This window comes from Vanacampus margaritifer, chromosome 14, assembly GCF_051991255.1.
Source record: "Vanacampus margaritifer isolate UIUO_Vmar chromosome 14, RoL_Vmar_1.0, whole genome shotgun sequence".
Classification (NCBI taxonomy): domain Eukaryota; kingdom Metazoa; phylum Chordata; class Actinopteri; order Syngnathiformes; family Syngnathidae; genus Vanacampus; species Vanacampus margaritifer.
Window position 1 is genome coordinate 17,353,155 of NC_135445.1, and position 12,517 is coordinate 17,365,671.

The 12,517-nt window shown below is 37.7% G+C and overlaps 1 protein-coding gene across 1 annotated transcript; it reads right to left on the reverse strand.

The window, feature by feature from the left end:
• Window positions 1-1,645: 1,645 nt before the first annotated feature.
• On the reverse strand, window positions 1,646-9,909 carry dnajc25 (DnaJ (Hsp40) homolog, subfamily C, member 25). Its single transcript, XM_077585361.1, has 5 exons — window positions 9,520-9,909; window positions 5,508-5,660; window positions 5,006-5,376; window positions 4,815-4,914; window positions 1,646-2,952 (listed from the first exon to the last, which is right to left on the reverse strand). The coding sequence occupies exons 1-5, from the start codon at window positions 9,850-9,852 to the stop codon at window positions 2,830-2,832; spliced, it is 1,080 nt and encodes a 359-aa protein (XP_077441487.1). The 5' UTR covers window positions 9,853-9,909; the 3' UTR covers window positions 1,646-2,829.
• Window positions 9,910-12,517: the final 2,608 nt, after the last annotated feature.

A 12,517-nucleotide genomic window follows, 5' to 3' on the forward strand; every position in this document is an offset into this window, starting at 1 on the left:
CACACACACACACACACACACACACACACACACACACACAAAAAACTAAACACACACTGATCAAAATCTTAAAAGGATTACATCACGGTATTTTAAGCCCTTCCGCAGTTAACTATAGGCATATAATGATTAAATCTTACCTTTGACACCATGGCGATGTAATTTATTTTATGAAATATTAGGTGTTTTGCTGCAGTAAGAGGTCCGGTTTGGTAAAACCCCGCCTCTCCCCGTCATACCGTTTGAGTTATTACTGGCAATTTTTGTTTATTTGTATTGCAGCTCTTACAGTGTGTTCACACAAAGGAAGGTTTAATAAAAGTTGTGAACCATCAGTTGGAGAGACCACCTTTATTTTAACCGAGGATGCTACAAAATGTTATTATATATATATATATATATATATAATATATTATATATACACTATATACATATATATATATATAGTGTGTGTGTGTATGTATATATATATATATAGAGTGTGTATATATATATATATATATATATATATATATATATATATATAGAGTGTGTGTATATATATATATATATTTATATATTCAAAATGTTATTTAAATCAGTTGCCAATGCTGTTGTTTCACCGAATTTTACATGATCGCGTTTGGATTTGTGCCCCCCCTTCATGTCCAGATAGTCCTTGAAAAAGAAAACTTCATCTCATGTTTTTTGCAGTTTTTAAAGTTCTGGTTAAAGGGGTACTTGACTCATTGAGCCATTTTCAGCAGTAAAAAGTGAATATTTTGTCTATAATTAATGTGATAACTTTATCATTTTTCATGTACAGTACAAGTAATACCTTTAAAAACTATTTTTCCATTTGCTGTTGACTGAAGATGACATCTGTATTCAGGAAACAGGTAATGACCAATCATGGCTCAGTGAGTCGTGATTGGTCGTTACCCATTTCCTCAGCACGGGTGATCTCATCTTCAGTCTAGTGGAAAAAAGTTTTTTTTAAATTGTTCATGAAAAATGAACGTATCAAATTAAAAATATATTATCTTCTTGCTTCTTAAAACTAAAATCTAAAACTACCGTAAAAAAAAAAGAAAAGAAAAAAAGTTTGAGTCATCAGTCTTGATCCAAGATCATTACGGATTATCCACCAAATTTCTTGGAATGGCTGCCCTTGCAGAAACTATAGCATATTGTGCCTCCTCTTCCCTAAATTTATTAAAGTTCACGTGTCTTAAAATAATTTCTTATAATCTTCAGTCAAAACTTGACACTTTGCATCCTGTTGTAATGGTCCTCTTGAAATTAGTTGGTGTGTGGAATTGATTCAATATCCCCTTGCATTCTTTTTTTACTGTAAGGATTGGGGTTGAAGCTAAGGTGTTACAATAAGTAATCAGGAACTTGTGAACTTGCTGTCAAACAGCCCAGTCTGATAATTAAGATGAGTCGACACAAAAGAACAAAGACTTACATATGATAAGAGTATTTATATTGAACTCTAGATTCATGTTTTGGAATGTGGGAGGCTGCCATAGTATCTGGAGAAAATGCATGCAAGCACGATTACTCCGGACAGAAAGGCCAGAGACGAGTTTCAAACCCTAAACCTTAAGAACTGTGGGACAAAAGTACTCGCACACGCACGTTTGGAAGATATGGATGAGAATTAAAACCACGTCAAAACTTTATTTGAAAAATGCAAAATACATCATAAAAATTTTCAATTTAAAAATCTGAGTAAAGGTGGTGGTATATTCTACAAATACAGATAAATCATTGAAATGCTGATTACAGTGTGACTTGCTGCCTATCATTCATAGTAAAAAGGAAAAGTTCTTCTGAGCAGACAGCAAAAACAGTTTGATGAGAACTGCCAGTCGCTATTTATAGAAATTTGCAAAGATGACTTTGGCTTATCATGTAAACAATATCTGAAGAGGCCTAAGCCTTTACCATTTAACTCGTTTGTTTTGGTGTTGGGCTTGTGCAAAAATATATATATACGGATTTAATGCTCTTGCAAAGACAAACTTGTAACATTGTTCATTTTAAAAGTAAACCCTCAACAGTTCAGGTGTTTAGCGTGCACTGGAGAATGAAAGACTGTGTGTAAGAAGGATGCAGTTCACTGGCAGCTGTGTCACACTTCAACTTCCTATGTGACATTTATTTCAGATCATGTATGCTTTTGACTTGGATAAAAAAAAAATGGACGCGTATAGCACATAACGACGGAAGCGTGTAACTGCCAATGTGGAGTAAACATTTTGGACTGGCAAATACATTCAAATGTACTTGGGCTAAATGCTAAAGAGATAGCATCCCCCCCATAGTGACACATTGTATTGGCAAGTAATAAAAAAAATATATATATATATATATATATATATATATATATATATATATATATATATATATATATGTATATAGATAATTTGGCCTACATTATACCAATACATTCATAAGTTCAATACATAAACATTGTTTATTCATAATTTAAAAAAACATATATGTCTGCAGTGCATGATTTCCATTTGGCAGGTTTTCCCTAATGCGACAGGAACAGGGTATACTTAAATGGATTTGCCAGTCAAAAAAGTATACTCCACATTGGCAGTGCCACCCTTCCGTATAGAACACTGAAGTTAAATTACTTATATTGAAAGAAAATGTAAACATTGCCTCTGTAGCTCGCTGTTTATTCCATTTTGTTGCCCTCTTGCATGAGGCCTCATTCCTATGAAAATATTTCTCACAACAGTTTGTATATATGTCCACACATGTCACTTGCATGTGATCCATGCGTGTTGGCACTGAGGCACGTGTGCACGTCACAACTTGTGGTTGCTGTCAGTCGTCGATGAACGTCAGCCGACCCGGTCCTTCGTTCTTCCGCCAGCGTCTGTACCTCTTCATCTTCGGGTCGGTGGCCATTTTCACCTTCATCTCCTCTTCCTGTTCTGCTCTGTAAAGCTGAAGGAGGCACAAGAGGAATGTTTACGTTTATTGCAGGCGATGCGTTTCAGTATTGATGGCAGTTTGACACTGAAGCTTCAGCACTGCTTCGAAGCATGTGACATTTTGACGTATGAAGCAGAAACTGCTTCATTTCCCGACCGAGTGAACCACCTGACGGGTTTGCGGTCCAATCAGATGAAAAAGTGGTGTCATTAACAGAGCTAGCAACTTGTTTTGATTTACAATTGGTGTACAGTATATCAGAGAAAACTTAACAGATTTTGGCTAGCTCAGTAGGTCAAAAATTCGGCTTGAGTATCCCAAGTCCTAGTTTTCAATACCCCGACGACACTTGTTTTTTTTTGTTACTCATATTTACATTTATACTGGGTTAGGATAACCACCGTAATTCACCCATCCATTCTCTGAACCACTTTTCCTCATTCGTCTCATTTCAAATTGCAAACATTTTCATGCACTACATTACAGCATAATTTGTTCCTTGTGTTGAAGACAATTTTTTACTAATGTGGAGAAGTTAAGATAAAAAAAGAAAAAAAAAAGACTCAATTCGGAGTGTCGGGGAAAAAAATTATTCTTCATTCGAGTGTTCCCCACCCCACATAATGGCCATAGTCACACAGTCAGGCACACAAACAAAACACACGTTCATCACTATTTGCTTGTTTAAAAAATAAAAAATTGTATTTTGATTTTATGTTGAGAGAGAGAGAGAGAGAGAGAGAGAGAGGGGGGGGGGGTGCGTGGTCATCAAAAGTTACAAGCATTTAAAATTTCAGTGCAGTCTTGCTTTTCGCCAGGAGAGGGCACTATCACTCAAGCTTCAAGAGCTGAACCCATTTTCAAACCAATAGTCCAACTGGTTCAATGTGTCACAAAAGCTTCATTTGATCAGCACTACGATTCTAACAAATCCATTATAGGATATATTAAAAAAAAGAAGAAAAAAAAAAATATATATATATAAATACATTTTGCAATATGGAACTCATGAGGATACTGGGCCACGTCATTTTTTCTATTTTTTTTCAATCAGAAAAAAAAACAACTAAATACTGAATCATCCGTCCATCCATATGAAAATATATTCATGAACAATGTTGATCATTTTTGATGAGCTGTTCAACTGTTGGCAATTTTAGCACAGGTGGCCAGCATCATGAGATGATAAAGGCTAAAACAATAAAAAACTGACATAAGCCATTATTTTAGCAAGATATCGAACCCCTCCCACACACTTTAAACACATTTTGACTCATCAAAACACTTAAAATTATTAAAACACACTTTTTAACATTACTTGATGCCGTTCTCGCTCTCGCTAACACAGTTGTCCAAATAAGAAGCAAAGAATTGCTTCAAGCTGTTTAGTTGTCACTCTCACTTGAATTTTACGATAAACCCTACACGCACACACACAGAACTAATCATTTCATATTTAAACACCAAATTGCTCAACCAAACCATATAATTTTATCTAATGAAAGTCAGCTATCTTAATGCTACCATATAATGTGAAACACCATAGTTGGGCTTACGGAAATGAGGATGATGTCACGTAGCTCTAAACGTTCAAACAACTGCTATTCTTAACATACAACAAAAGAAAATTCACCATTCTATATTGAAAATACCAAAACGCCAACCAAACTCTATAATTTCATGTAATGAAAGTCCATTAGCTTAATGATAACATAGCATATAATGTGAACCATTATTGACAGGCTAACATACATTTGCATTAATGTTACTGCATGTTGAACCGCAAGTATGCAGGTGTTATGGAAAAATTCCTAAAAGATATTTACTTGTCATAAACTAAGTTGAGCTCGAAGGCGATTTGATTTGTCACAAACCTCGTAATTTTCTTTGATCCAGAGCCGTTTTTCCAGGAAGGAATGCCTGGTGACTTCGTCCAGACTGTCAAATTGAGACTGCGAGATCTTCATGTACCTCCTGAGGTTGACAAAAATAGACACGGGCATAAAAACAGAAGTTGGTTGTCTTGTTCATTTACATTAGTGATGACCTTCCATAAGCAACTGACCTGATTATGTAAAGCTTCTCCTGGTCACCGTACTCCTCCCTGCAGATGGTGAATTGGTAAACCCAGGACACGTACCAGACCACGTAGTTGATCAGGTAGCAGGGAAACAACACTATCTGGCACAGCAGGATGTCTGACAGGTTGGGCTTCTGGTAGCCACCTTTGATGTCGATCTTGGTTTTGATGATGTCACGGATCACCTCCTCCTCCTGCTCCCGGATCTCCTCTTTGGAGCGCCGGTTCTTGCCCTTCTCCTTGGTGCGGTTCAGGAGGCCCTGCTCCTTGGCGATCAGAGTGGCCTGGATCCGGTATTTGGGCACGTTGGCCAGGCAGTTTATAGCTTCGTTGTAGCTGCTGTGCCAACTGTAATACTGGAGACGGGAGAGCAGGACATCACGTTGTGTATCTCACTAGAGGGCCAGTTTACCAAATGCTACGATTATTGCATGTTTCGGCAGAAGCGGACAATCTAATTCCTTGGAAATTCATCGCTACACAGTACCTGGAAAAGAGAAATGGCACATATGGTGACGAGGATCACGATCCTGACGTCCACTTTGGGGGTGAGCTGTCGGCGGTAGTAGGTGTAGTAGTGCTGGTAGTACTCCTCGGGGTGGTCCAGCATGTAGTCATAATCCCTTCGAGTGTCCTCATCCTGCACACATTTTAGGTTTGCTTTAGTGCAGGTTGTAAAAGCTCGGCCAAAACAAGTGTCAACCCTCCCACCCGAGAAAAGAATATAGGGATGGGCGAATACCGATACCAGCCATATTTCAAGGTATCGGTACTTGTAACGGTGGATGAAGCAGTATCGACAGCCCCCTATTAAGGATTTTTTTTTTTTAAGAATACAGCATTTTTTAAGGAAAATAATATATTGTAATATAGTGGTATTTCTGTGAAATTAGGGAAGAAATTTCATGTAGCAAACTAGTTAGTTAGTATTATTTCTATTTTTTTTGTGAAATGGCAAAACACCCAGGGTTGGAGTGAAAGTACTCCAAAATTGTAAGTTCTATAGTGGGCTTTCTCTACTGAATTTTCAATTTTATTATTGTGCTGCAAATATGGCTAAAATTACATTTTGGCTCAGGATGATTGATGTATCTTGGTGTCACTTGGAGGCGCAGTCATGTTCCCCATTTTCTCCTGTTGCTTTGTTGACTGGTCCAGGTACCACGAACCCCTCTGGCCTTACCAGCAACCCCGTGGTTGTCGCAACCCATAAGATATGGTTTCAACTTTGTTAAATTTTTTGGCTCCCACGGTGTTGACTCCACTGTTAAAGAATCTAGTGTGTAAACCCGCACTTACTGACATCATCTTTGTCACGTGGCAAGAGACGGACGGGACTTACCGGTAAATGTTTCAAAGATCTTTATAAGGATGGGGCCTTTCAGTCTTTCACTGACCTGGTTACTGAGTTTGACCTTCTATTCTCTCATCTTTTTCAATATTTTCAGGTGAGGAAATGTGCTAAGCTTTTGTTTCCTAACTTCCCTCAACTTCCACCTGAACAACCGTGGGGTGAACTTTTACAACATGCCCCATCACGAAAAGCTTTAATTTCTAAAATGTATGATTCTATCCAATCTTTTAATCGGAAGCATTACAACATGAATTGGGTTTGTTTTTTGATGAGCACTGGTAGGACTGTGCACTGAGGGTTATTCATACAACTTCTACCTGTGCTCGTTTGACACTGATTCAATTTAAAGTTGTAGATGTCATTATTCTTATCCAGACCAGGCTGTCACGATTTTTCCTATTACAGATGTTGGTGATAAGGACACCTCCTCCTCAACTGGAAATCTACAACTGCCCCCTCACACACCCAGTGGGTCAACGATGTCATATCCTTTTTGAACGTTGAGAAAATAAGATATTCAAAAAGTGGTACTTTGACCAAATTCTTTAACAAGTGGCAACCTTTTATGGACTTCTTCAAGGCAGGTTAATCCTCAACCACCCCCTCCCCATTTATGTTGTACTTATTTAAAATGTGTGTGTAGTTACAGTTTTATTATTATTGTTGTATTTTTTTTGTTTAATTGGTAAATTAGCAAGTTAAAAAAATGTTAAGTGTATATGACTGTTGTATTGTAAGCCTTTACATATGTCTGGAATGTTTTGCTTTTGATACACACGCCAATAAAAATATTTAAAAAGGAAAAGTACTAGTGGTATCAGTAGTAGGGATCGATACCAGCGACTATTCAAGAGTTCAGTATTCGTATAGGTATCGGTGTGTGTGTGTGTGTGTGTGGGGGGGGGGGGTGCAGTATCAAACATCCTTACTCTTAACAGTAAATATTATCAGATTTTGTATAACCAAAATAAGACATTTGCAAACATTGTCTTTTACTTTGGAAAACAAGAATCAACATTTTTGCCTATTTACTGACATGTTGCAGACCAAACCACTATCTCAATCCTAATCAATTAATATTTTAAAATTTAATATAATTGTCTGCACCCATACACTATTAGACATAATGACCTGTCTTTGAATTAACGGGTGGAAATTAAAAAGTTGTATTTATCCAATTCATCGAAAAATATATATTGACAGTGTAATTAATTATTAAAATAATATATATTTGCAGCCCTATTAATGTGTCTCATTACATATGCCGGAGGTAGAAATAATGTGGCTGGTGTCTACCAGAGATTAAAAACTATATATTAAAAAAAATCCACATCATGATTAGTGACCAGTTCTCACAGTTATTGGTAGAATTACTATTATCATAATATTGCTGAAAGCATCCTGATGCACGTTTCACTCATTATTAGTTGCAAGAACGATCGAACTACAATGAATTCAATTTTCATGCACGCAAGATCCAAAACTGTCACAACAAACCACCTGACAATGAGCTATTTTCTCATTGGTCACAAGACTGTAAACAGGAAGTAGGTTGGCTATACAGACTCATGATAAAATAGCGCAGCACAAATAACATAAAAATGAGCAAAGTTGCCATTTGTTCATAATTGTAACAATTACTTTGATGCTAAACACATCAGCAACTGGCTATGTATCAGTAAACTGCTTCATCCCTAGTGTTAAGTATAATGTAGTGTAGACACGTATACATTTGGTCTAGACACTTTGATTTGAGTAATTTAACAACAGGTAATAAAAAAATAAAATGTTACTTTATTTGACGATTTGTGATATAACAAGTGTTTCTGTTGACCAACTTAGAATAATTGATGGTGACATCTTGGTACAAAATTAAAACAAATCAGGGAGGAAGATAGTTCACATTGTGTTACGTTTGCAAAGGGAATTTATTTCAAATAGTGTATGTAGTAGTAGTAATGTTATGTTCAGGTCCCTGCCACATGTACTGTAAGCTAGTCTGCCCATCTGGCACTTTCCTACTGGACAGGCATCGAACTGAATCCAGTTTTGCAACTACTGTGTTGCCAAACAAACACACATCTACGATCAACTGACTGTTTGATTCTAGATTGCCTTTTTCACATCATTCATCTTTTTCTTTGCAAATAACACGTGACTATTGTTATACATTATTAACATTTTTAATACTTTATTTCATATATTAACCATTGTTATACATGATTAACATTTTAATTCTTTATATTAACCATGTTGAAATGTTTTATAGATGTGAAGTAGGTAAAGTAGTTTTGAACTCAGTATAATTTGACCTTAAGGTGGGACACATTGTTTGGTCTAGAAGTTCCTTCTCTGTGCGAAAACACATTTCTGTTCGTGAGAGAGAGCGCACACTCATATAACTATGTTACATTAGGAGCTGTTGAGTTCAACTTGTTTGTGAGATTTTGTTATGGGAGAAAGTACTGAAAAGTGCCTTGAAAGTATATTTTGACTAGAGACGAATACAGCTGTATCTGTGTGCTGAGAATTCTGTTTTTCAACCTGTATTTTTCCATTATATAACACATTTACTTATTCATGAGGGGCGGAGTTGGAGACACTGTTCTTGCAATTTGATTGTAATAAAGTGTGGGCTCTTCGAAAGAGGAGTGGCATTATTGATCTGAAACTGTTGGAGTTTGATTCAGTGATGTAACGGAGATCTCCGGAATAAATCATCCTGCGCAGGAACTCTGTTCATTTCTTATCCCATAATTTGATTTATTGGACACGCAAAAGTATGGATTTTTAATATACCTTCTTCACTATCTTCCTGTTCCCACGTTAAAATATTTAAACAAATCACAGCTGCTTACAGTCACTAAACTTTCAGTCAACGTTTCACTTGTACACCAACGAGATCCAACATAGATAATGACAAACAAAACAATGGCAATGCAAACCAAACTAACTAACTGAGCATTGCTATTTTAATATATTATTCGGAAGAAGCATCCCATATTATGACACGTGTTGCGGTTGAGCCAAACTACAGCTAAAAAAAAAAAATCAAACCAATTGTAATATCTCTGAAAACATGTCGGCCGAGGCGAAGTGAGGCGACTGAACATGTGTTGCAAAATAACGGAAGAAATGAACCGACCTTTAAAGTCTCGTACGCTGTAGCAACGAGCAGGAACTTCTGATGGATTGACTCCAGAGTCTCTCCCTCCGACCCTGGATCTCCAGGTCTGAACCGGTCCGGGTGGTAGCGACGGGCCAGCTGCCGGTAAGCCCGAGCGATCTCGGTCTTGGAGGCCTCCCGTGTGACCCCGAGCACATCATAGCAGACCTCCGTGCCGCAGTACAGACCCTCTACAAGCGCCCAGGCCGCCGGCAGTGAGGACGTGGACAACAATAGCGCAGAGAGCCACCACCAACACCGCACTGCGGACCCACCACCACTTTCACGGTAGAGCTCCGCTGGCGTAGCCATCTCCACGACCACCAGTGGCTGTCAAGGCACTATCTGCGGTGCATGCGCACGGCGCATGCGCAACAGGTCAGCCATATTTGATAGTTAGCTACGGCAACTACACTAGGACAACCATAGATAGTTATGCCTCGGACGATATACGTAGGGTGCCAGCGCGCAGATTGTACAGTACGTCAGTGGTACTCAGTTTGATTCTGCAATTATTTATGTCAAGTCTCAAACAACTACTGTATATAAAAAAGTAGCGAATTATACTGGGCATTTACCAGTGTTTGCTTTTTTACACTCATATAGAAAATAGTAGCCACAAAAGCAAACATTTTAATTTTTAATCATGATATTTTATTGGTGTACATTGTTTTCACATACATACAGCAAATCACAGATTAGTTGAAACGTTAACCTTATCTAAAATGTCCATCAGTTCTTAGCGGTGACTGTTTACCATTCACTGGAATCTAGCTGGCTCCAAATATAGATGACATCATTTACCAAATACTGTATAACCTTTCAGGACATATTTAAACTATTGATTATAAAGCAGTCTGGCACATTCAACTGATGCCTTTCTAGACTTCACTGAACTACTATACAGTTTAAAAATCATTTGTAAAATAAAAAGTGTCTTTTTTTTGGTACTGTGTTTAATGTACATTGCTCATAACATATAACGATTACATTTGGGGACATTCTGCAGTCAAACAATCTGGTGTGACTTTAAATGCGTATTGTGTACTCTCCCTACAAATATAAAGCAACGGCATGTTGGTACGCACATGAAAATTACATCTACCAACCTGCATCTATTAAATGCTAAACAGGTTTGTACGAATACTGTAGCTGGCCAAAGCTGACACTCTAGAGGAAGGCTTGCCATTGCATACTGTATAAACCAAGTTTAGCTCATCAAAAGTGCACTACCAGGTTTTTGCCAATGATACACCTTAACAAATAGCTTGTCTTCAGAATACAGATGAATAAATGAATTTATTTTACCCTCAGCTACTCTCTCAAGTAAAACAGTGGATAGTGTTTGTTAAGAGCAATTAATTTATTCCATCTCTATGCTAAAGTCGAGGGCTGCAGTCCGGCTTAATTCAGAGGTTTCCCTCTCCTAACACATCTGAATAAAATAATCTGGATCATTATCAGATTTGTGCAGTTTACTAATGAGCTGATCATTTGAATCAGGAGTAGTGGATGTGGGGAAGCTTGTGTTGGAACAGGATAACCTTCAAAACCTGCAGGATTACGGAGCTCGAGGACCGGAGTTTGAGACCTATGCTTCTAAACCCTGGTACACGCGGCAAGATTTTAAAATTGTCGGCCGACTTCCAAACTCTGAGACACACCACACGTGAAGAGACACACCACACGTGAAGAGAAAAAATTACGGGAATAACTATGGAGGTAAATATGGTGCAAAACTGATTTGTACTTGTAGAGCGCGGTGATTTGTACTCTTAGAAGAAGAGGGCGGGCTCTAGAAGATTTGGGCGGGCTAAAGCTCAACCTCATTGGTTGAGCGAACGACAGTGGGTTGAACTCAAATGACGCCCATGCACAAGTCCGCAATTCCAAACAAACAGAATAGCCACACCAGTTTACGCGTCATTTTGGAAGAAGAGGACATCCCAGGCGTGAAAATTTCAACATTGTTCAATATACAAACATCGTGTGGAACAGCCTAAACGTTGGTTGACATGCAGAGCACTCCAAGTGGGCAGAAAGAAAGAAGTTTTAGTATGAAGGTAAGATTTATTGTACGAACAAAGCTCGTAATCCGGTGCTAGCTAGCTAGCTCATCTCATGTTGCTGTCACGAAAACTGAACACATTGAAGTCACAATTTTTATTTCAAGATTTGAAGCCTACCAGTGTAAACATACGGTAAAAAAAAAAAAATTCTAAAAAAAATACCTCATCAACTGCTGCTTAGTGCTTAGATGTGAAAATTACTATAGAGCTACAGAACCCTATATAATGTTTTACAAGATAACCTAAACTTATAACCAAAAGTGGACAGTACTCAGCTACTTGTATTTAAGCATCTGTACTCTTACTATCATAATAAAATGAAAACAAAATGTTTTTACTGCGAGTGAATCTTTAAGCCGCTACAGGTATTTTAACCTCAACCCTTTAGCCTCTGTATTTAATCATTTTATTTTAAATATTACAATTTCTTGATAAATGTCAGTATTTTGTGGAAAACACTACTTCACCTTTATATTTTTATGCAGGAACGTGAGTGGTCGGCGGCAACAATGAATACACAGAGACTTGATATGCTTTGCTAGAATAACCGTGTCTTTTATTCCCTGCAAACAGCAATCAACATTTATACTGTGCTAGGATAATCGTACGTTTTATCCCCTGCAAACAGTAATCAACACCTGCGCTATGCTAGAATGATTATCCCTTTCATTCCCCGCAAACAGCAACAGTCACAACACGATTTGCTAGAATTTACCTTTTATTCCCCGCAAACAGAAATACTCACAACTTGCTTTGCTAGAATTATTGTACATTTTATTCCCCGCAAACAGCAATCAATACACTACAACGTTAAGCAGCATAATATGATGATCATCAGCGCTTACCTTGACACTAGACCGGAGAGCCTACGGTCCGGGTAGAACGAACTGCAAAACGGCTGGGCAATC